This window comes from Lolium rigidum, chromosome 7 (assembly GCF_022539505.1).
Source record: "Lolium rigidum isolate FL_2022 chromosome 7, APGP_CSIRO_Lrig_0.1, whole genome shotgun sequence".
NCBI lineage: Eukaryota > Viridiplantae > Streptophyta > Magnoliopsida > Poales > Poaceae > Lolium > Lolium rigidum.
In genome coordinates, this window is record NC_061514.1 from 75817189 (window position 1) to 75843230 (window position 26042).

At 48.1% G+C, this 26042-nt stretch overlaps 3 protein-coding genes across 3 annotated transcripts; 1 reads left to right on the plus strand and 2 right to left on the minus strand.

Annotated features, from left to right (window-relative positions):
* Window positions 1-4265: 4265 nt before the first annotated feature.
* Window positions 4266-5662, minus strand: LOC124671556 (putative serpin-Z8). Its single transcript, XM_047207917.1, has 2 exons — window positions 4951-5662; window positions 4266-4822 (listed from the first exon to the last, which is right to left on the minus strand). The coding sequence occupies exons 1-2, from the start codon at window positions 5660-5662 to the stop codon at window positions 4266-4268; spliced, it is 1269 nt and encodes a 422-aa protein (XP_047063873.1).
* Window positions 5663-19195: 13533 nt separating this feature from the next.
* On the minus strand, window positions 19196-20572 carry LOC124671557 (putative serpin-Z8). Its single transcript, XM_047207918.1, has 3 exons — window positions 20465-20572; window positions 19887-20389; window positions 19196-19808 (listed from the first exon to the last, which is right to left on the minus strand). The coding sequence occupies exons 1-3, from the start codon at window positions 20570-20572 to the stop codon at window positions 19196-19198; spliced, it is 1224 nt and encodes a 407-aa protein (XP_047063874.1).
* Window positions 20573-21118: 546 nt separating this feature from the next.
* LOC124678863 (probable metal-nicotianamine transporter YSL11) lies at window positions 21119-24735 on the plus strand. The gene is made up of 6 exons (XM_047214718.1): window positions 21119-21557; window positions 22584-22747; window positions 22837-22934; window positions 23019-23153; window positions 23367-23556; window positions 23632-24735. Exons 1-6 carry the CDS (start codon window positions 21119-21121, stop codon window positions 24733-24735), a joined length of 2130 nt encoding a protein of 709 aa, XP_047070674.1.
* Window positions 24736-26042: the final 1307 nt, after the last annotated feature.

The window sequence follows — 26042 nt, forward strand, 5'->3', positions numbered from 1 at the left end:
GACGTTTAGTTCGGGTCCGGCCTGGCCTTCCCAGCCAGCTCTTGCGTTCCTCTATGGACGAGTCTAGTTGGGGCTAGTTCATAGTGCGGTTTTGGTTGGTGGAGCGGTGGTGATTTCTGCTATGTTCGCTCTGCGTCCTCGCGATGGCGAGCAGGTTTTGGACCAGGTTTGAACCTCGGCGAAAGTCGCGCACGGCCTTGGTCCATGCCGGTGACGGCGTCACCTGCGGGTGTCCTTTCCTTGTTGAAGGCGTCCCGATGATGTCCCTACTGTTTGAGATGATGAAATCCATCCCTTCGCCTCAACCTGCTCCCCCTAGGGGGCTTGCTTCGTGCTACTCTCTCTGGTAGTGTCTTGTGGATCACCCTGTGACCTCTCGTTGGTGTCGTATCCCTCTCGCAACATCGGCCTGGCTACATTTACACGGCTCTGCTGCGATATCGCCTTGGGGGGCTTTGCTAGGTTGGGGTCTGGTTGTAGCTCCTGCCGGCGTGCCTATCCCAAATGTCATGGGAAGATGATGTGTTTTTGGTCTGGTCCTAGCCCGAGCTCCAGGGGTGGTGGTTCTCGGATCTGGGTGAAAACTTTGCAGCGTCTCTGCCGACGACAATGACGCGTTCTTGCGCCATTCACCTTCTTGGAGGCGTCGCCGCGTCTCCTTTGGTTCCTCAAGCTATGCTAGGTGGCCGACCCGTCGTTGAGTTCCCCTTGGGTTGTAGTCTTGGTGCGGTGGAGGTTTGTTGGTGTGGACACGGTCGTGATTGCTCCGGTGCAACAGAAGACAAGGCTCCCTCTTCATGGGTCAAGCTGGTGCTTCGGCTTGACATTTTTTATGTTGTCTTTTGTTGTGGTTTTTCGGCGTGTGCTTGGCGCGTGTGTGTTTTGTAACTCATGGTGTAACTTCTAACCGGTTGATAGCTTCTTAATTCAAAGCGGGCTCATTTCAAGCCTTCCATAAAAAAATCTAAAACCTGGCAAATTTCAGTGGATCTTAAACATCTTAGTAAGTGATGCAGTCCGACCTTCGGTCTTATCCGCATCATGGTCGTCATCAAGAACTACGCTCAAGTCCGATGTCACGGAAGCATGGAAGAGGAGACGGAAGAAGACTTGGCGAAACCGGCGCACAAACCGGCGCCGCCGGCCCCCACGCCGATCCCAACCGGCACACCGAAACGCTCGCCGAACGAGAACCGGCGCCCAGCCCGGCGGTCTTATGGCCGGAATGCCCCGGACATGCTACTTTACCCCCTATGCTATTTGTATGCCTAAACTATCCATCCTTTAGTGGCTCCCTATATATAGGCTCCCACCTCCCCTTCATGAGGTTAGACATAATTTGAGTGAGAACTTGGCTTATGCCTCCACAATCCTTTTGGGATCAGGGAAACTGTAACACCCCGACCACCCCTGGCCGTGCCTATTACCCCTGGCAGCTCTCTAGGATCTCTAGACTAGCCCCACAGATCAACACATGCCTTTCTTGCGCACTTTGTCATCACTCATGCGCACCCGGGAACTACTTCCCGGTCGGTCACCCATCCTCAAATTACTCCGGGCCAAGCACACTCAACCTCGGAGTTCTTTGCTAATAAGCTTCCGGAAAAGAAGTTGCAACTTGTTGGTATGGGTATCCTATCATCCTATTAAGCCATGGGCCAGGATGTCACACTCATCCCCCTTTAGAAGATCGACGCTCTCGTCGATCAGCCCCAAGCCAGGAACGTCCCCTCTTGGCACACGTATGTGCGTCCAGTGCCGTCACATGTGCCATGCCGTGTGCCACGACGGGCCACACCAGTAATGCGCCACATGCCCGAACCCCTGACCCGCACACGCCCGTGTAACCGCGAAGGTCGGCTCTGATAGAAAATGTAACACCCCGACCACCCCTGGCAGAGCATGTTACCCCTGGCAACTCTCTAGGATCTCTAGACTAGCCCCACAGACCAACACATGTCTTTCCTGCGCACTTTGTCCTTACTCATGCGCCCCCGCTGGAACTACTTCCCGGTCGGTCGCCCATCCTCAAATTACTCCAGGCCAAGCACGCTTAACCTCCGGAAGCTTAGAAGTTGCAACTTGTTGGTATGAGTATCCTATCAATCCTATTAAGTCCTGGGCCAGGATGTCATAGAAACCCCCTCCTTAGATTACCAAATCTATTGTACAAGGCACTCCTCATATGATTGATCTTTCATACTTGTGATTCTACCTCGATCTCTCACTCGTGTGACTCTATCGATCGTATACCGGTCTTTCTCTCGGGGATTCAACCTCGTGTCTTTCTCTCGAGAGATTCTATCGGGATAGTGGTTCGGGCTATCAGGAGTAAACCGGAATTGTATCGGGTTGCTGTGCGTTTGCGTGTGTTCATCGTCTTCTTCGCCGTGTTCTTCGCTGTGTTCTTCGTGTTCATCCCTCTCCTCCTCGTGTTCTTGGTCAATCGGGCAACCGATGTGGCCTTAGGCCCCATCATATGGTATCAGAGCGTTTTGACGAGCATTTCGGCACCGGTTCTCGTTCTGCGAGCGTTTCGGCGCGCCGGTTGGGATCGGTGTGGGGGCCGGCAGCGCCGGTTTGTGCGCCGGTTTCGCCAAGTCTTCTTCCGTCTTCTCTTCCATGCTTCCGTGACGTCGGAGTTGAGCGTAGTTATTGATGATGACCATGATGGGGATAAAACCGAAGGTTAGATTGCATCAGTAAGAACATCCAGATCACCTTCATCCGTGTCGTGTACACTCTATGTCTCTGGATGTTTCGGAGTTACCTTGTATAATTTCTTCAGTGTGTAAAGACTGAACTATGTAAAGCACAACGGAACTGACTTCTTTGAAACTTTACCTCTATTGTCATACGAAGCACAATTTCTCTTCGAATTACATTCAACACAAGGGAATATAGATAGGAAAATGATCTAATCCCCCCGGGGGACAAGACGCGTCGCAACCCCCGCCTCCGTGGCCGTCGGATGAGTCTCATCGTGCACGTGCACGCCCCAGCATCCCAGCACGACGCCTCATGGGTGGGCCCCCACCACAACCTTATCTCCTACGACTATTCTCTCTCCCGCAACACTGCTCGCCAGACCGAGAAATCCCCATCAAGCTCCACCGGAGCGCCCAGCCATGCCATCGCGCTCCGCCGTCGCGCCATCCTTCGCCTTCCCTCCGCGCGTGGGCCGCCTCCCCTGACCTCTTTATCAGTCGCCGCGCCGTGCTTCGCCTTTCCTGCGAGCGACCGCCGCCTCCCCCGGCCTCGCTCCCCGCCGCCACGCCGTGCTTCGCCTTCCCTGCGCGCGTCCACCGCCTCCCCCGACCTCGCTCTCCGTCGCCGCGGCCCGTCCTCGTCGGCGCCCACGGCGAGCCTCCCCTGTGCACGGTCATCGGCTCGCCTGACCCCTCCACGTGCAACTCTTCGAGGTCAACGCCGTTGCTTCTCCGATTTCGGCGCTGCCCAAGGTCCCGTCGGCGCCGGTGGTGGTGCTGGTGTGGAGATGGCTACTGCTACAAGGGTCGGCTGGGCTTGCTACAAGGGCGGACGGGCTTCGCTACAATAGGCGTCCGGCCTTGCTACCGGTGGTGGGCGGCGGGAGCCGTTGCTACAAGGGGAGGGAGGTCTTGCTACATGGGGTGCAGGGCCTTGCTACCTTGGGTGCTAGGCTTTGCTACAAGGGGGCGGCCGGCCTTTGCACCGGCAGTGGCTGAAGTTGCTACTATGGCGGGAGGCCTTGCTACAATAGGCACCTGTCTTTGCTACCTCTGGTGGATGACTTTGCTGCCAGCGCTTGGGGTCTTCTCCGGCGACGGCTCCTCCGGCCACGACGCCATTTTTGCTGCAAGCAGTGGGTCGCTCGATCTGCTACCAGCGGTGTAAGGCGCTGCTACAAGGGGTGTCCAGCGTTGCTACATAGGCGACGATGTCTTCTCCGGCGGCGACGACGACGACTTTTCCGGCGATATCGTCTTCTCCAGCGAGCACCTTCTCCGTCGACGATTGGGTTGGAGAAAGGCGGCCAGGATAGGAGTAGACGACGGTCAAAGTTTTCTATGTGAGAGAGTGGGGATGGTTCGTTCGGAACGAATCGTTCCTTGACCAAGTGCAAGGGACACGTGTCACCTCCTGGATCCGGGGGCTGAAAATTCTAATCCCCCGGGGGACGCTCAGCATCTTCCATATAGATATCTGATAAAAACAAACGTAGCATGAGAATATCATTATTTATACTCCAACAAATATCCAAATCAAAAGAAAATCGAGACGGCCTAGTTCTCTCTAGATGGGTCGAGGACATGCCCTGCAAACACAACTGCACCGGTCGTCTCCTCCACTATGAAGTAGGCAAACGGATGGTCAGCGACAAAATCTACTTGGGGAGGTGGCGGCCGTGGTCTCATCGAACATCCTATCCTTATGCTCATCATGGTGACAGCCGCAGCTTGGGTGCCTTCCTCGTTTACCTCGATAATTGCCTTATGAAAGACATCACTCAGGACCAATGGCAAGCCGGATTCATCAGGCTCTACCATGTCAGACAGGTCGGCTTGGTCACTGAATGGCAACTGAAGCCCCAGCTTTTTTAGAATGGTGACGACGCTGTTTTCGAAGGACAACTTAAACTTTGGGACCCGGAACTCGTCGACTTCGACCTCCTTCTTCGGCAGGTGCTCGTGCAGGAAGTCGGGCTGGGATGCTATCATGTCAACCAGGATCGGCAAGCCGTCGCGGGCATCAGGGAGGAAGATGCACATAGAGAACTGTGTAGGCTTGACAGAGGACACCTTGGTGCGCTTGTTACGATCAGAGGACTCCTTCGCATAGCCTGTCAACACTCAGCAGGTCAGCATAATGTAGTAATTAAGATGTTGGAGAAATACGGATGGCCTCCCAGAGTATGCGATGAATGTATTGGAGGTAGAGATCGACACGTAGTGTGGCCTGATGGATTACCTTGCGCTTGTGCCATCTGGTACCGGAGTTTCAGCACCTTGAATCCGTCGTGCACCGCGATGAACTGGGACGACCGGCTCTTCATGAAGGGCACATCGTCGACGGTGCCGCCGTCCAGGCGGTAGAAAAGCTTGTTGGTTGTGCGCTTCTTGTCGAAGGGCCTTTCCCACTTGCCCTTGAAGTATATGGCGTTGCCGAGCACGACGCGGGTGAGCGGGGTGATTGATCGCGGACCGAAGACGGATCCGATCAGATTGCTCGTGGCTTGTGCGACCCACGCATTGATCTGGCCCCGTGCTGCCTCCGGATCATTGATGAAGTCGACGGTGCTAGCCTCGGCCTTGTAGGTGCCCAGGACGGCCTCCCGGAAGGCTGGCTTCAGAGGGCGCGTGAGCTCGCTCCAGATGCCGCACGCGAACGCGACGCACGGACCGCCGGAGTCGGATTGGTCCTTGAGCGCGTCCCCCGTCACACGGGCGACGATCTCCTCGAGCTGGCCGCGTGATCGGGCGCCGACGACGCGGAGGATCTCGTCCAGGGTGGCTCCCCGAGCGCCGGCGCCTAGGAGCGCGAGCGCGGCGTAGATGGACAGCGGCGAGAACACCAGGTTGTTTTCAGCGTTCTCCTCGGCCAGGGACCTCGCGAGGCCGGCTGAGAGCGCCGCCAGGCCGACAAAGTCAGTCTGCGCCATCGGGTTCCTCGTCGCTTCCATCGCTGACTCTCGAGACACAGAAAATCTCGTGGAGAAAAGAGTAGGTGACCACTTCTTTTCCCTAAGTACACGCTATTTCCCCTAATAAAACTCTAACAAGAATCGGCTTTATTTAGGTCGGTTCTCAAGCGAGGTAAATTTGGGACAAAATGGAAACAATTTAACATTTTCGTAAATTGGAAACAATCTATATTGGCTGGTTTTTTTTTTTTGAGAACACAGTACAACGCAGACGCTCACAAACACGCACGCACAAACACCCCTATGAACGCACACACGCACACCCTACCCCTATGAGCACCTCCGAGGGACTGAGCCGGCATATTTTGAGGTTGACGAAGTCACCACTGGCGCCTCGCTGTTGACGGGCACGTCACCTACCACTGAAAGCATAGCGCCGGTTAAATCCTGGAATAAATCCAGGTAAATGCAAACACCCATGTCAAGTCTAGGACTTGAACCTGGGTGGGCTGGTTCCATCACAAGGAACCTAACCACCAGAGCCAAGCTCTGTTTGCTATATTGGCTGGTTTTGTTTTCTTCTCTGAATCTTTTGGCTTTTAGTTTCCTTTCGTGCTTCGTATCTCTACTACTCGTAGTGTGTTGATGAAGGACATGTCTCGGACAGAGATTTGATGCTCATGATGATCTCTTTTCAGAAAACTAATAAAAATCATATTTTTTTAAGTGTTATAAAAATCTGAAAATAAATCATGATGTAGTCACTATTGTATCCCACAAACGTGTAAATTTTCAAATAAAAATGATATGTATTTCGGAATGCACAAAAATAACAAATATGTGAATTTGAGTATAGTGATTTAAATCTCCAAAGAGATTCAGACTTTGTCATTTTTGTGTAGCTCAAAAAATAAAACGTTTGTAATTGAGATTTTATACATTAGTGGAATACATAATTATCTACTTTTAGAATTTTGTTACATGATTTTTTGAAATACATAAATATAATTTTCAATTTTTTTAATACAATAAGAACAGTGTTGCCCATGATCCAAAAGGACTTTTCGATGTCTCTCACGTTATTGCCAGTGGTGTAGTACAAAGGCAGACGCTTACATACACACGCATACACTAACCTCTATAAACGTATACACGCACTACAGCTGGGCATGGGCAGCCCGGCCCGACCGAACCCGACCCGAAAATCCCGGGCCGGGCCGGACTTTTGTTAATTCGGGCCGGGTTCGGGCCTGATTTGCAAGTCCGAATGTCGGGCCGGGCCAGGTTCGGGACTAGGAAATTAGGTTCGGGCTTTTTCGGGCTTGGCCCAAAACCCGGCCCGGCCCGAGGAATGCCTAGATGTAACACGCACACACTACCTCTGGGTGGACATCTTTAGGCTTACCCTGATGCAGTCCAAGATTTTCTTACTAGTACTTGTACACTAATTGAGTGTAGTGCATCATGTTAGGAATAAAAAAGTGCACCAGGGGCATAAATTCAGTTAGCAAAGGCTGCAAACCTAAACATGCATCAAGGAAAAAATTTCTCTAGCTCTGCTCCTACCTATGAGCACTTCTGAAAGACTGAGCCGACGAATCAGATCTTAAAATTGACGAAATCATCTCTTTTTGTTAAATTTTTTTGTGAATGGATAATTCCTCCATAGGTCACTCTTGCATGGAGAAGACTAACTAAAATAGGGAGGCCGCCAATTGTTTTTTTGATTTGCTGCGTGAGTGGCTGGAGGACAAGAAGAGGGAGGAAGAAGGTAGTAATCGGCGGAGCAACGATAAATATAAGAAGCTCGCGCAATGGGTCCGCCGGAGAAGATATGTGTTGTTGACATGTGTTCTGGCTATGCTAATGAACTATCTTCGTATAACCCATGTAGGACGAAATGGGGAAGCGAACTTGGAGCATGTTGCAATACTTGTTCGACCATATGAACATAATCAAATTTCAATGCCCCTTTTCATTAACTTTTTTATGGAACTATTCATCTTTGCTTACTCTTGCATGTAGAAGATGAAAAGCAAAAAAAAAAGAAAAAAGGATGTCATGAATGGCTTCCGATTCATTGGGTGAGCGGCTAGGGAAGAAGAATATGGAGGGTAAAGGTAATAATGGAGGGCTGAAGAAGATCGTCACCTGTATGACAAAGCCTTTACCCTGATGTAGTGCAACACATGTATGACAAAGCGATGGAGGGAGAGAACTCGGAATGTTAGCTATACTCGCTACAAATTAAAGGGATCGCATGAACTCAAGGAAAAATCAGGTATTGGATCGGGCAGCTTGGTTAGCCATAAAAGTTTAAAAAGAATGCTTACATATACAACTTATGCATACGCAGTCTCCGCAAAAAAAAAAAGTTATGTCCTTCGTTCCATTAAGGAAAAGTCGGCAAATACTCAATTAAGAGATTTTCTGATTCAAGAGGATTTCTTAGTATTTTAGATGACGTGAACCTTGCAATTATTTATGTGAATGTTACTAAGAATTCATTTGCACTATATATAATATGAAAATATGTTCTATTATGGCTCTAATATTGATTTGATATTGTAGATTCTTATACCTTTTTATGCATAGCTTGTGAACTTTGCGACATTTGACTCTGACTAAACCTAATAGACCAAGTAATATGGAACGGTGGAAGTATGCATAACACAGATATAAAACTAGCTATGGGGTTGCCATTATTGGGATAAAAAATCTAAGCAAAACCACACATTCGGAACAGACTAGCTACCACGGTATGTCGCAGTGGGAGCGATCCACATCCCGTTCTAGACGGGCCACGGTGAAGATTTGGCCTGTTGTTTGGTACCTGGTCGAAGTTTTTAGCCCAGCACAAATGTAAGGATCAGTTTATTTGGTTTCATACGAGCCCAGCTTTAGCCTCACCACTTATCCACATGGTGACCTTACCTCTCACCTCCTCACCTATCACAAAGCCTCCCGCCGCTGTCACGAAGCATGGCACCACACCGGTGCGCGGAAAGACCACCATGTCACTCTCGCCGATGGTGTCCAAGGCGGGTTTACGCTACCTAGGCGCAAGACTGGGATAGACCGGAACTTTCGGTGTAGCACAACAAGAATATCGCCGCCACTAGCTACACCTACACGGTTACCACCATGGATTACTGTCTATCACATACCATAACCATCACCACCATGGCACCGCCGGTCATGCCCGTGACATGCATCACCACGTCGCCGAACACGAAGACGAACACCGCCATGACACTATCGTTCATGCCCCGTCAGACGCATTACCATGTCGCCGACGACGTCGCCGAACACCACCATGAGACCGCTGGTCACGCCGGTCACACGCATCACCACATCACCGAACACGAAGACGAACACCACCATGACACCGCCGTTCATGCCTGTCACGGGCATCACCATGTCGCTGACAACAAAGCTGAATATCACCATGACACCACCGGTCATGCCGGTCACAAGCATCACCACGTCACCGACCGCAAAGACAAACATCACCATGCCGCCACCACCATGGATTATCATCTCTCACTTCTCACCTATCATCACCACTGATAAGGGGTGGCCCGATCTTCTCAGTAAGCAACGGTGGTGATGATGATCACGGGGTGATGGCAGCGGAGAAACACGACGATGTAGTGGATGATAACTTGTATGACGCAACGAGATCTCTCGATTGGTCCTCGTCGCCGGATGCAACAGCTCTCAACCCTGCAAGATATTCGCAACTCCACACACTTGCGCACGTAGCCGCCGACCACGAAGCGGTAAGTTGCAACCGTCTAATTCCCAATGGAACAACGAGATCACACAAGACTTAAACGGGATCTACACAATATCCAAGCAATATGGTGTAGGGAATTCAATAGTTTTGCAGAGCAAACAACTAAGAACTAGGGTTTATCTTAAACGTGGTCTAAAGCAGCTAGGGGGCGTCCCGGGCACTTATATAGGTGTCCGGGACGAGTTCTGGTCGAAAAGATACAAAAATAACCGACCCGGAATAGATCTGGTCGAGACGGACTCGGACTGGTCCGGTCTGGGATCCGGTCGACCGGGCTGTGGACCGGACGGTCCGGTTTGTGGTCCGGTCAACCGGGCTGTGGACCGGCCGGTCCGGTCGGTGGTCCGGTCAACCGGTCGGAAACCGGGAAGCTGCGAAGATTTCCGGTCTCGCCCCGGTACGATAAATTTCCTCCGGTTGGTGGCCGGTTTACGACCGGTCGACCGGGCCGAGGACCGGGCTGGCCGGTCCGGGGGCCGGTCGGACCGGGTTCCGGACCGGCCTGGACTTCTTCTTCTCCTCTCGCGCATTCCTCCCGCTCCTCCCTCGCGCGTCCATGAGATATCTTCATGTCCAGCTCCATGTCCGGCTTCACGGCCTTCTTGACGTCCGAGCCTGCTCCTCTCCTCGTGCGATGCATGTCTCCTCTTGATACCCGATGATACATAAGTAATAGGACTTAGGCAGTATAAAGTTCTCATCAATCAAAGTACCGTTTAGAAACAAGTTCACCTGTTGTTTAAGTAGCTTCGCACGAGCTCTTGTAATTGGTCCAATCCGAACTTCATTGGACTTGAGCTTCACGAGCAGGTTCATCTTCATTTGTTAATGACGGAGGTAGTAGTGAGGTAGGGATGTCCTCATCATCTCCCCCCTTCAAAAGGCGTCGACCCCGACGCTCCAAGGTCTTCTCCGTCATATGGTGTCAAATCAGCAACATTGAAAGAATTACTGACACCAAACTCATCAACTGGAAGATCTATCGAGTATGCATTATCATTGATCTTGGCAAGCACTTTGTAAGGACCAGCACCACGAGGCTTCAACTTAGACTTCCGCGGCTTCGGGAACCTATCCTTGCGAAAATGTACCCAGACCATATCACCAGAGTCGGAACAACATCTCTTTGCGCTTCTTGTTCATCCTTGCAGCATTGCTCTTGCCTTTCTTCTCGATCAACTCTTTAGTCTTCACATGGATCTTACGCACAAAATCTGCCCTCTTGGATGCCTCCATATTAACTCTCTCATGTATGGGTAAAGGCAACAAGTCAAGTGGAGTAATGGGTTTGAAACCATACACCACCTCAAAAGGACACAACTCCGTGGTAGAATGTACCGCCCTGTTGTAAGCAAACTCTACATGCGGCAAACACTCTTCCCACTCCTTCAGGTTCTTCTTGATCATGGATCTCAACAGTTGTGACAAAGTTCGATTTACCACCTCAGTTTGACCATCGGTTTGAGGATGACAAGTAGTACTGAACGGTAGCTTTGTCCCCGGCTTTCCCCAAAGTGTCTTCCGAAGTAGCTCATGAACTTCACATCACGATCGGAAACAATAGTCTTCGGGACTCCATGTAATCGAACAATCTCCCCGAAAAACGAGGTTAGCAATATGCGACGCATCGTCGTTTTTGTGGCAGGCAATAAAGTGTGACATCTTAGAAAATCTGTCCACTACCACAAATATAGAATCATGGCCCCTTTTAGTACGCGGCAAACCCAACACAAAATCCATACTAATATCTTCCCAAGGTGTAGTAGGTGCCGGTAACGGAGTATACAAACCGTGAGGCTTCAGCTTGGACTTGGACTTGTTGCAAGTAATGCACCTCTTCACATACCTGTCCACGTCCCGCCTCATCTTTGGCCAATAAAAATGATCAGCGAGCATGAGTAGCGTCTTCTCACGCCCAAAGTGACCCATCAAACCTCCGGCATGTGATTCCTGCAATAAGAGCAAACGCACAGACGATTACTGGAACACATAGTTTGTTAGCTCTAAACAAGAACCCATCATGTATGTGATATTTTTCCCATGCTTTACCAAGAGCACATAAGCGATATGGTTCAGCAAAATCATGATCAGTAGCATACAAATCACATAGTATCTCTAAACCAGGAATTTTAACATCAAGTTGAGTTAATAGCATATTCTTCCTAGATAAAGCATCGAGCAACAATATTATCTTTTCCCTTCTTATGTTTAATAATGTATGGAAAAGACTCAATGAACTCAACCCACTTAGCTAGACGCTTATGCAAAGTAGATTGGGCTTTCAGTGTATTTTAAAGCTTCATGATCGGAATGTATGATAAATTCTTTTGGCCACAAATAATGTTGCCAAACCTCAAGAACTCTAATTAAAGCATACAATTCTTTATCATATATAGGATAGTTCAACTTAGCACCGAGATAATTTCTCGGAAAAATATGCAATTGGGCGACCCTCTTGCATCAACACACCACCAATTCCAATACCACTAGCATCACATTCAATCTCAAATTGTTTATTGAAATCAGGAAGTGCAAGCAACGGTGCAGAAGTTAACAATCGTTTCAGTTCATCAAAAGCATGATCTTGGGCAACGCCCCACTCAAAGACAACACCCTTTTTAGTCAATTCATTCAAAGGTGCAGCAATAGTAGAAAAATTAGGCACAAAACGGCGATAAAACCCAGCTAGACCATGAAAACTTCTAACTTGACTCACATTCATGGGAGTAGGCCAATTTTGAATAGCTTCAATTTTAGACACATCTACTTCTACTCCATGCTTAGAGACAACATAACCCAGAAATATGACCTTATCTTTGCAAAATGTGCACTTCTCAAGATTACCATAGAGTTTATTATCACGCAACACTTGCAAAACATGTCGAATATGTATAGTATGATCAGATTCATTGCGGCTGTAGATTAATATGTCATCAAAGTATACAACCACAAATTTGCCAATAAATTCACGCAAAACATGGTTCATTAGTCTCATGAAAGTGCTAGGTGCATTAGTTAACCCAAAAGGCATTACTAACCACTCATATAAACCAAATTTTGTTTTAAAGGCTGTTTTCCACTCATCCCCTTCTTTCATCCTAATTTGATGATAACCACTACGCAAATCAATTTTAGAGAACACAGCGAGCACCACTCAATTCATCTAGCATATCCTCTAAACGGGGAATAGGATGACGATATCGAATAGTAATGTTGTTTATAGCTCTACAATCTACGCACATACGCCAAGTACCATCTTTCTTAGGAACTAGAATAACAGGAACAGCACAAGGACTAAGGCTTATGCGAATATAACCTTTGTCGAGTAGCGCTTGTACTTGCTTCTGTATCTCCTTCGTCTCTTCGGGATTAGTGCGATATGGCGCCCTATTGGGCAGCGATGCTCCGGGAATCAAGTCAATTTGATGCTCAATACCTCGCAATGGTGGTAGTCCTGCGGGTACCTCCTCCGGAAACACGTCGCCGAATTCCTCGCAAAACACTAGAAACACCAAGAGGAAGAGGGGTCATGTCGTTAGAAACCAAAACCGTACCCCCTGTACAAAAGCACAAGAGGCATGGCCGTAGGATCCTCACTAAATTCTCTCATGTCTTCTTTGGTGGCTAATGAGACTAAGGAATTCACTCTCTCACTTTTCGTTATATCACTCACGGCATTACAATTCTCTCGCCTATCTATGGATGCATCCTCCAAATTCACTTCAATCTTCTGACGAGACTCATTGACAATCCGTTGTGGTGACATAGGCCGTAAGTTAATTTTCTTGCCCTTGTACTCCAAGTGATATGTATTGGCTCGGCCATTGTGTTGCACAGAACGGTCATAGAGCCAAGGCCGACCCAATAAGAGGTGACAAACCGTCATAGGAACCACATCAAAATCAATGCAATCCTTATACGGTCCAATCTCAAACTCAACACGCACCATATGGTTTACCTTCATCTCACCATTGTCGCTCAACCACTCGAATATAATATGGATGCGGGTGCGGTAGGTACTTCAACTTCAGCTTGGTGCATAACTCCTTGCTTGCTAAATTGCGGCAACTCCCGCCATCAATAATGACCTTGCAAGCCTTGTCAGGACCAACCAAAGCTTTGGTTTGGAACAAATTGCAACGCTGAGTAGATGCACTAGGCAACACATTAAGAGCACGCTGCGACACAACAATGGTACGAGCATCAGAAGGATATGCATCTTCACCATCAGTGTCATAGTCATCATCATCTGGAGCATTTGGATCAACATCATCTCCGAGTCTCATACTCATTGTCCTCATTGATAAACATGACTTTGCGGTTAGGACAATCTCTCTTGAAGTGACCCTTGCCACCACATGTATGGCAAAGCATATCGCGGTTGCGCGTTGTAGACACACCGAACCACTCGTACTTGCCGCAGATTCGGACTTCTTTGCATTAGATACATTGGAGACCGGTTTGCTAGGCGGAGTAGAATAAGGAACGGAGCGCGTCGATGGTGCCGGCGTCGTAGAGGGCGCGCGGGGTGTAAACGCCCAGCTCCCGTAGCACGTCCTTTAACCTTTGCTTCTTCAACCAACCGTGATTCAGCTTCTCTTGCATGATGTAACAATTGATTCATATCGGTGTAGGTGTAATGACGAACAATGCCTTTAACGTCATACTTCAATCCATTGAGAAAACGCTGCATTGTCATCTCTAGAGACTCACGGACACGACCACGCTGCATAAGCATCTCCATCTCCATGTAGTACTCATCAACAGTCTTCACACCTTGCCTCAATAGTGTTAGCTTATCAAATATATTCCGCATGTAATTGGTAGGCACAAAACGAGAAGTCATAACCTCCTTCATCGCACGCCATGTACGGATAGGTTGTGCACCATCTTCGTCGCGGTTACGAATCAAAGAATCCCACCAACGCAATGCATAACCATCAAATTCGGAAGAAGCAAGCTTGACCTTCTTATCTTCGTAGTAGTTGGGATGTAAGCTCCATAACTTCTCAATCTTGAGCTCCCAAGTGAGATATTCTTCAACATCAGCTCCTCCTTCAAACTTGGGTATGGAAAACTTGGGCTTACCCAATCCATCTTCTTCATCTTGCCCACGACCATTACGGCCAAGTGGAGCCCGACCACGTGGACGATAATCACGAGGCGCACCACGAGCATTGTGTGCGTCATCGGCAAGCTCGGGATCTTCATCATCGTCTTGTTGTTGTTGTGCGGTCAAATTCTCAATAGCGAGGCGCATATCGGCAAGATTGCGCCGTATATCGGTCATTTGATCAGCCAAACCGAGTGACGGTGACATTAGTAGCATCCAACGTCTGTTTGATCTCGTCAAGCTGTACCCTTAAGCTCATCATCCTTAGTGCGGAATTCACGCCGCATCTCGTTACGAAGAGCTTCATACTCCCTCCATGTGATGATATCCGCCGAATTCTTGTTTTCCTGATTAACAATCTTAGTATCACTAGCGAGACATGATTAGTAGGTTAGTGCACTAAATCAAAAATATATGGTGGTACTCTCACAACTCACTCAAAACCGATAAGAAAAGGAAATCTCACCGTTCCAAAGTAAATTAGTGTTGCTTACCACTTGTAGTAACAACTAGTGCACGGATGTAGCGAAGCGAATATCAAGGGTATAAGAACAATCACACGACAAAGCAGGATATATGTGGGGCTGTAGGTAGGCTACCTATTTGCACCAATAACAAGCTCTAGCGCTGACCGTAGACAACCAAAGATACTCACACAAGGCGAAATAATGGGGCAATGCAACTATATGTGGGAAAGGTTGCAATGCACAAGAGAGACGCTAGCAAAGCTCAATGAGACAGGCACAAGATTGCTCAACTACAAGTGCAGTAAAGAAAACTGAGGCCTTTCACTTGATTCAACTAGCACGACACTTTTCTTTTTGTATTTTTCTTTTTGTATAACACACGCAGCTATGTAGCTCTTTTTGCTTCTTTTCAATTTTTTTTTAAGACTCAACTCCTTGATAACACGGCCAACAAGATATGCAAAGCACCAAAACCCTAATGAGCAGCCTGTCGAGCGGTAAAACTAGTCTCTTCTGGGGAAGTTCCTAGTCACGTATATCGAAAGGCTGTAGCTATGGTTTGGACAAACACACTGTATGCTATGTGGACTCGGAGTAAACAAAAACTGACTCTAGATGACAAACTAGACGAAAAGAAAACACAAACCCTAACAATTCTACTAGAAGAAAGAGAAAGGTACGCAAAAACAACTACGAAAAGCAACTAAAACTCGAAATTAGTGCAATCTAAGGCTATGGCAAACCCTAACCCTAACTTTTTATGGCTTTTTCTCGGATAGGAAAACACTCACAACTCAACTATGGGGTGGATTGTGGATGGCTTACCGAGGAAAACTGGAAATCTGATACCAAGATGATAAGGGGTGGCCCGATCTTCTCGATAAGCAACGGTGGTGATGATGATCACGGGGTGATGGCAGCGGAGAAACACGACGATGTAGTGGATGATAACTTGTATGACGCAACGAGATCTCTCGATTGGTCCCCGTCGCCGGATGCAACAGACTCTCAACCCCGCAAGATATTCGCAACTCCACACACTTGCGCACGTAGCCGCCGACCACGAAGCGGTAAGTTGCAACCGTCTAATTCCCAATGGAACAACGAGATCACACAAGACTTAAACAGGATCTACACAATATCCAAGCAATATGGTGTAGGGAATTCAATAGTTTTGCGAGCAAACAACTAAGAACTAGGGTTTATCTTAAACGTGGTCTAAAGCAGCTAGGGGGCGTCCCGGGCACTTATATAGGTGTCCGGGACGAGTTCTGGTCGAAAAGATACAAAAATAACCGACCCGAATAGATCTGGTCGAGAGCGGACTCGGACTCGGTCCGGTCCGGGATCCGGTCGACCGGGCTGTGGACCGGACGGTCCGGTTTGTGGTCCGGTCAACCGGGCTGTGGACCGGCCGGTCCGGTCGGTGGTCCGGTCAACCGGTCGGAAACCGGGAAGCTGCGAAGATTTCCGGTCTCGCCCGGTACGATAAATTTCCTCCGGTTGGTGGCCGGTTTACGACCGGTCGACCGGGCCAGGGACCGGGCTGGCCGGTCTGGGGGCCGGTCGGACCGGGTTCTGGACCGGCCCGGACTTCTTCTTCTCCTCTCGCGCATTCCTCCCGCTCCTCCCTCGCGCGTCCATGAGATATCTTCATGTCCAGCTCCATGTCCAGCTTCACGGCCTTCTTGACGTCCAGCTGCTCCTCTCCTCGTGCGATGCATGTCTCCTCTTGATACCTGATGATACATAAGTAATAGGACTTAGGAAGTATAAAGTTCTCATCAATCAAAGTACCGTTTAGAAACAAGTTCACCTGTTGTTTAAGTAGCTTCGCACGAGCTCTTGTAATTGGTCCAATCCGAACTTCATTGGACTTGAGCTTCACAGCAGGTTCATCTTCATTTGTTAATGACGGAGGTAGTAGTGAGGTAGGGATGTCCTCATCAACCACGTCGCCGTCCATGAAGATGTACTCCAAACTATACTCACATATATGTACACATTACAATATACTAGCGAGTTATTTATCCATCCATGTATGTACACCGAAACAAAAACCTGTCAACATAAAAATCATGCAGAATGATGAGGTGAACCTACTCCTCAAAGGAAATTTCAAAAGGTTGAGCGTGTGCGATGAATTTTGCAAAATTCGCTTAAAACTTCATACACAAAATTGACGATTTACGACCCACCAAACTCGAAACTGATTATGGAAATTGATTCATATCATCGAGACGCATCTTTTTCATGTACAACTTATTTTGATTCGGACTATGTTTGTGTTGATTGAATAGAGGGTGTGTAGAGTAATGTAAGGGAGATTGAGCCGTGCATTGGTTGCATCGAAAGATTCTCTTTTGCATGGGTTGCTTACGAGGTTTGCCTGCATCGCTAGAAACGGCCGAATCGGGCGTTCCTCCAGGGCCTGAGGGTGCTTTAAGAACCGTGCAATGCAAAAGCGCGAGTGAGTCCAGGCAGCCAAACGAACAGAAAAATACTGGACCGATGCGAGCCAAGAGGCGTCCATCCTACCAAACGCGCCCTATATATATAGGAACCGGACGTGGAGTCGTTTCCGTCGATGGGAGAAACCGACGGGGACACATTGAACCGATCGGTTTCCAACACGAATATATCATGAGCATATAGGCGTAGACGTACGGAGGCGCCAATAAAGATGGACGAAAGCGCACTTTTGACGGACCAAACGACGGAAATATTAGCTCATTTATTTGTACGGTATAGATATAGATTTAGATTTAGATTTCTTTGTACAATCTTCCTTCATAGGGGACCTTCATCATAGTGGCCTTGACTATTTGAAAGCAAATATATGCAAACACTGGCGGAGCTTAGTGCAGTTCAGGGGGCCAGTGCCCCCCCCCCCCACCCCCCCCACACACACACCAGCGGAGCTTACTTGAGTTCCTTACTATATAAAAAATGATGCGTCTTTTCTCATTTATTACATATATAGATCAAGTTTGCACTTAAAATCTTCCCATGTAATTATTGATCAGGAGCTGGACTAACATTTTGTTGGTTGTTATTTTCAGATGAAGCTGTCCCATGACATGAAGATAGCAGTTCTTTTACCTGCTCCGACTGCTCTGCTCGGTTTCACAGCTATTATAACCCAAATCCAACTTCATACTTGCTTTGGTAGAAACTACAGTTCATCAAGTAGTTACCACCAACTGCCTCAGAAGGTATCGCTGGCTCCTAGATTGTTCGCCATGACCTAGGAACAACATTGTCATAGGTGAGGCCACATATGCCCTGGCTAGCGCAGTGCCGGGGCGATATATAACATGTGAAATATCTTAATAGGTTTACTCTCTTTTTTTATAAAAGTATAAGACGCGCAACAGTTTCTAAAAAGATGCACAACATGTAGCAATGTACTTTGGCTCGCTCAATCGCACGAGGAATTGCCTAGACTGCATGTTATTGATTGAGCAAACAACCTATGGGTCGGGATGTAGCGATTGATCCTTACGGATGAAAACGGCTAGCAAATATCCAATTAAGAGATTTCATGATCCAAGGGGATTTCTTAGTTTTTTTTAATGAAACGGTGTCTAGGAGGAACTAGAAGACTATTGATATAGTAGAAGCGGGACTTGGCATGACAATTCCAGTAATTCGTCCCTGATAGGGATCCAACTCTGGTCGTTAAGGTGCACCACTGCGACCCGAACCATTGGGCTAAGCCCACGACGTCTTTCTTAGTATTTTAGATTAGATGATGTGAACCTTCCAATTATTTATGTGATTTTTTCTAAGAATTCATTTGCACTATATGTAATATGAAAATATATTCTATTATGGTTCTAATACTGTTGTTTTGATATTGCAGATTCTTATACTTCCATTTGCACTATATGTAATATGAAAATATATTCTATTATGGTTCTAATACTATTGTTTTTTGATATTGCAGATTCTTATACTTTTTTGTGCATAGTTGGCGAACTTTGCGACATTTGACTTTGACAAAACCTAATCGTCCGAGTAATATGGAACGGTGGAAGTATATATAATGCAGTGAAATTAAGCAATCAGTTAAAGTACATAAAAAAGGAGAGTTCCGAGAATAAACAGCATCAAAGTACTCCTATGAAACTAGCTATGGGGTTACCATTATGGGGATAGAAAATCTAAGCAAACCACGCGTTCGAAACTGTCTAGTTCTCTTTAGAGGGGTCGAGGACATGCCCCGCAAAGACAACAACGCCGGTATCCTCCTCGACAATGAAGTACACGAAGGAATGATCAGCTACAAAATCCACTCGAGGAGGCGACGGTGGCGGTATTGCGCTACATCCATACTGAATGTTCATGACGGAAGCAGCTGCAGCTTCGGTACCTTCCTCGTTAACCTCGATGGCCGCCTTGTGGATGACCTCACTCACTTCCAGTGGCAAGCCAGACTCGTTGTCCTCCACCATATCAGACAGATCGGCCAGATCGCCGAACGGCAATTGAAGCCCCAGGTTCTTGAGGATTGCAACGATGCTGCCTTGGAATGACAGCTTGAACTTGGGCAACCGGAACTGGCTGACGGCGAGCATATTCTTCGGCAGGTGCTGGTGCATGAAGCCAGGCTGGGATGCTATCGTGTCAACCAGGCTCCGCAAGCCATCGACGGCGTCCGGGAGGAAGATGCACATGGAGAATTGTGTGCGTTTGTTACGACGATAGGGGACATAATATGGCGTGGGAGTGCCGGACGGAGTAAGGTTGGAGAAATACGGATGGCCGGCCGGATGGGCGGTTTCATCGTACTGGCTGTGGTCACTCAGAAGGAATGCACCATCACGAGTGTAGTGGACGGACTGACCCGCGAACGCGAAAGGATCGCTCTGCATCTGGTACTGGAGCTTGAGGACCTTGAACCCGTCGTGCACGGCGATGTACTGGCGATCCCAGCTTTGCATGAAGGGCACGTCGACGGTGCTGCCGTCGAGCCGGTGGAAAAGCTTGTTCGTCGTGTCCATCTTGTCGAAGGACTCGGCCCAGCTTCCCTTGAAGTACATGGCGTTGCCGAGCACGACGCGGGTGAGCGGCTTTATCGCTTCCGGACCAAAGACGGAGCCGATCAGGTTCTGCGTCACCTGCGCGACCCAGGCGTTGATCTGGTCCCGCGCCGCCTCCGGCTCGTTGGTGAAGTCGACGGTGCTTGCCTCGGTCTTGTACGTGCCCACCACGGCCTCGCGGAAGGCTGGTTTCAGCGGGCACGTCAGGTCGCTCCAGACGCCGCACGCGAACGCGACGCGCGGCCCGCCATAGCCTGAGTGGTCCTCGAACACCTGCTCCGCCACGCCGGAGACGAACTCGTCGAGCTCGCCGCGTGACCGCGCGCCGAGGACGCGGAGGATCTCGTCCAGGGTGTCGCCCCGGGCGCCGGCGGCCAGGAGCCCGAGCGCGGCGTAGATGGACAGCGGCGAGAACACCAGGTTGCTGCCCGCGTTCTCCTTGGCGAGGCTTCTCGCGATTCCGGCGGCGAGCATGGCCAGGCCGCGAGAGCCGGGCTGCGTCGGGAGGTCCCCTGTCAAGTCCATCGCCTGCTTTCGGGACTGAGAGAAACAAGAATCGGTTCTTCTCTTTGATTGGTTTGATTTGATTGATGCACGGTGTCGGTGGGTGATCGCCAGCAAGAATCGGTTAACTTATATGCACGCCGGAGCGGTGATTGCTATAGGCGGTATGCTTCGGTTCTAGAAGAAGAAAATATGACGAACTTGGTAGGTTTTGTGTTCCGGACTTCCGGTTTCTGTTCCCTTCCGTTTTTCCTTCTGCAATTCTATAATTTTCAGACGTTTACGACTCGGTCTATTTGAGAGAGATATAGTAGACGCACACGAGATAGGATTTTGAAGACGGAGTTGTATCACCACCGGAGATCGACCTCCGATAAAAGAGCAGAACACAGTTGTATTCGAATCTTAACGGAAAAAAAGAAAGCTGTTTTCGAATCGGAAAGTCGGTAAACCCCGGAGATCTCAACCACCATCCATATATACGCGCACGCCGGCCCAGCTCCTCGTCCAAACGCAAACACTCGTTCAATAGGCAGTACACCGAGACGCCCGATCGAGAGAGAGCCCATGGCGACGGACGCCGCGGCGGCGGCCGCAGCCCTAGCCCACGATGCCGACGCGGTGGAATCGGGCAACCTCCTCCGCCGCCGCAACGTCGGGAGCAATGCCGACGACGACGCCCACGCCGAGGAGGAGGAGGAGGCGTCCGTGGAGCGGGCGTTCCTGGACAAGCCGGTGCCGACCTGGACGGAGCAGCTGACGGTGCGCGCCTTCGTGGTGGGGTTCATCCTCTCCATCCTCTTCAGCGTCATCGTCATGAAGCTCAACCTCACCACCGGCATCATCCCGTCGCTCAACGTCTCCGCCAGCCTCCTCGCCTTCTTCCTCGTCCGCCTCTGGACGTCGGCCATCGAGAGGATGGGCTTGCTCAAGCAGCCCTTCACGCGCCAGGAGAACACCGTCATCCAGACGTGCGTCGTCTCCGCCTACGGCATCGCCTTCAGCGGTAAAACTCTAACTAACTTGGGCACTTCTCGCGCGCCCACCTTTTGCTCCTTCTTTTCCGGCTAGTCAAACTTTCAGGACTAGTAGGAAATCTGGTGCGTCTGTTATGTTTCCTTGATTTATTTATTTTTCAAGGAAAATATATCACAGATTCACAGCTCGATCTGCAAACTACAAAATAGACCTACGGTTTATGTTTTTCCCCTAAAAAAATAGACCTAAGATTAGATTTAGTTTTGCAATTGCATGAAGATAATTTCTGCAGAAAATTTTTTATTACTACATAACGTTGTAATACTGACTAATAAGCCACGGTATAACCATGCTGCAGTGTTCTTTCTTCTTTGCGATTCCAATTTACAAGATACTTTTTTGGAATGTATCCAATTTACAAGATTTACACACACCACTACACACGTAAACAATGCACAGTACACGCGCGACTGTATTAGACCCAATCGAACACTAGTAGTGTTTGGTTCAATATTCTTGTTTACAAAAGACATTCACAATACATTTTTTTCAGTGCTTACGCGACCGAACATGCAGATTTTCTTCTGCTCTTCCTGGCACCACATAGATTTAGTTTTCCCTTTACACATAATTCTGCAACCAAAAAAAAAACTGTCATAATGTTGAAACACTGATGTGCAATATAAACAATCATCTAGTGTTGTTCTAGTTTAGTACTCCCTCCGTCTCATGAAACTTGTCTTAACTTTGTCCAAATTTGGATGTATGTGACACTATTTAGCATCTAGATACAAATTTTGATAAAATTAAGACAAGCTTCATGGGATGGAGGGAGCAGTATTGATTACTGAAGACATCTGCAGTGCATATCTTTTTCGAGCGTTTATGCAAACAGAGATCATAGAGAAGGCTTCGTGCTGCTCTTCTGACACAACGAAATACACTTAGTTTTGCCGGCGCATTAATATTTCTGCAAAATAACTTTCTGCTTATGTAAGTATACTTGACCCACAATATAATCATCTCTGACTCAATATTGATTCTATTTGATCAGGTGGGTTTGGCAGTTACCTGTTTGCTATGAGCGAGACCATTGCTAAGCAAGCAACAGAAGCTAACGATGCAATGAATATCAAGAACCCCCAGCTCGGATGGATAATATGTTTTCTGCTTCTCGTTAGTTTCGTTGGGCTTTTTGCTCTGGTTCCCATGAGAAAGGTAGAAACTTCCCCTGCCAATGTTTTCTTCATATACAGCACACGAAAATATCCTTTGCCATGGGTGCCAACTGGAATAATTGATTGCAGGTTATGATTGTGGACTACAAGCTCACATACCCAAGCGGCACTGCAACTGCTTATCTTATCAATGGATTCCACACACCACAAGGTGCTGAGCTTGCAAAGTAAGTAACATGCCTATTTAGATGTTGTTTGCATAATAGGTAAAAGTCAAGCAGTATGACTGACAAAATGCTAACATATTTCAGGAAGCAAGTTCGGACATTGGGCAAGTACTTCTCGCTAAGCTTCGTCTGGGCCTTCTTCCAGTGGTTCTACACTGCCGGGGATGATTGTGGATTCAATTCCTTCCCAACACTTGGCCTTGAAGCTTACAAGAACAGGTTAGTGTAGCTACATCTTGGTTCGAGCATCAGCGACACCTCTTTACGGATCAGATCCTAAATCCCTAGGCCTGAAAGTGAAAATTGCATCTAAGCTTGTTTTATTATTGGTCTTAGCTATTTGTATTCTTTTATTCTTTGACCATGTTCTCCTCATGATTGGTTTCATGTTACATCCACTATCCTCAAATTTCACTAATTTTTGTCTTCCAGGTTCTATTTTGATTTCTCGGCTACTTATGTTGGTGTGGGAATGATCTGCCCCTATCTCGTAAATGTATCTCTTATGATTGGAGGCATCCTCTCGTGGGGCCTAATGTGGCCACTCATAAGCACAAAGAAAGGAATTTGGTACTCTGCCTCTCTTCCAGCAAGTAGTCTACATGGACTGCAGGCTTACAAGGTACTTGGCATTTAGGCAGACTTTTGCTTTTGCAATCACATCTAACTCTTGAGAACTAACATCTTAACACCGCAGGTGTTCATAACAATAGCAGTAATTCTTGGGGATGGCCTGTTTAACTTCATGATGGTATTCTATAAAACAGTGAAAGCTTTCGTACAAATGTATAAGAACAGATCAAAATCACTTCCCGTCTCTGACAATGGTACTCCTGTCGCCACTGTGGAAGCTGAGTCTTTTGATGACAAACGTCGCAATGAATTATTCATGAGGGATCAAATTCCCAAGACAATTGCATTCGGGGGTTATGTCATCCTAGCAGTGGTAACGATTGTTTGCCTTCCACACATCATCCCGCAGCTCAAGTGGTACTACATTTTGGTTGCATATATCTTTGCACCTATACTGGCCTTCTGCAATGCCTATGGATGTGGCCTAACAGATTGGTCCCTGGCCAGTACCTATGGTAAGGTTGGAATCTTTGTGTTCGGTACGTGGGCAGGTGCTTCGCACGGTGGCGTGCTAGTAGGATTGGCTGCCTGCGGTGTCATGATGAACATTGTGGGAACAGCTGCTGACCTGATGCAAGACTTCAAAACTGGGTATATGACTTTAGCCTCACCAAGGTCCATGTTCGTCAGCCAGGTGATAGGCACTGCAATGGGCTGTGTTGTTTCACCATGCGTCTTCTGGCTGTTCTACAAGTCCTTCAATATTGGTGCCAGTGACAGCGCTTACCCAGCACCATATACCATTATGTACCGTAACATGGCAATCTTGGGTGTCGATGGCTTCTCTGTTCTCCCGAAGCACTGCCTCACGCTGTGCTACATTTTCTTTGCTGCTGCATTCGCCATCAATGCTATAAAAGAATGGCTGCCCAAGAAGGTGTCGAAGTTCATCCCAATCCCCATGGCAATGGCGATCCCTTTCTACCTTGGACCATACTTCGCCATCGATATGTTCATCGGCAGCACCATACTCTTCTGCTGGGAATGGATGAACAAAGCGGATGCACAGGCGTTCGCACCAGCAGTTGCATCTGGATTAATGTGTGGTGACGGAATTTGGGCCCTGCCACAGGCTGTTCTTTCTCTTGCCAACGTGAATCCTCCGATTTGCATGAAGTTCCTGTCAAGGGCTGCCAATGCCAAAGTGGACGCCTTCCTCGGGAACTAGCTAGTCAAATAATGTTAGAATGTTTCTTTTTAAGTGATAGCTTGTCTAGTAGTAATGTTGGATATTTTGTTTAGAAGTTGGTAGATTCAGCATAGCTGTCTGTGTAAATATAGCTGGTCCAGAGTTATATGTAAAGGAATTGTCTTAGTTTGCTTTTGTCTCCTGCAGTCAAATATATTCACTCGCTTATAATACTGCAAATTATCCGATTGCCAATGTTCGTATATGTCTGATAAAATCTTACACGGTGGAAGAAGTATGCTGAAATTTACTGTCTTCCGTATCATAATAATGTCTGATAAAATCTTACACGGTGGAAGAAATATGCTGAAATTTACTGTCTAAGGTTTCACATACAGACGCTTCAGTTACAGTATGTAATTAGGTTTGAACAAAGTATGGCACTTGCAGTTCGAGGTTACTCTCCGGTCTCCGCATTTGCAAATCAAACAAAATACAGAGGGAGAATGGCGGCACATTGGTATGTATTTGCAGAGGATAGAGGCTAGAGCAACGTACTTGCTTCGTCTTGAGCTCAATCTTTGCCCCCGCGCGCCCGCCGTTCCTCTGCCCTTTCTATCACCGCCTCTGCATCCCCACATCTGCCAGAAGTGGCGGGGTCAGCGGCACAGGACTGCTGGAATCGGGCTCCAGAAGGTGGGATCTATCGTCTCGACGGGAAACGGTTGCCGCTGCGTCGCCCCCGCCGCCGGCGCATTGCGGTTGGCCGGTCGGGCTCCGGCGGCCGGTTGGCCGCAGAAGGGACGTTGAGATGGGCCTATTTGTTTGGGCCTGGGCTTCTTAGGCTTAAGGCTGTACACTTGATGTAGGGTTGTAAATGGTACGGATAATTTCCGCTCCGAATCCGCATCCGTATCCATTTTTGAGGATATGGTATGCATTTTTAGCAATCCGCCGGATATGGATGCGGATGCGGATAGTGCTCAAGCGGATATCCGGCGGATACGGTAGAGGATATGGTATTGATACTATCCGACGGATACGGATTATCCGCCATTTTTTGCGGATTATCCGAGGTCCTCAATGAGGATAATCCGAGAAAATTATCCCAACCCTAAATATTTAGACAATATAGTTAGTTCATGGGCTAAAATATGTATGCTATTAGCACGCAATTTGCTTTGTTGTACAAACATGTGTGTACATTTAGCTATAGCCTATAATTACAAACATATTATACATAAAAAAGCATACTTCTATTTTTTATTTGTATATTTGCTTAATAATCCGCTTCCGATCCGAGTCCGATCCGAATCCGCTCCATATCCATAATCCGATATAATCCG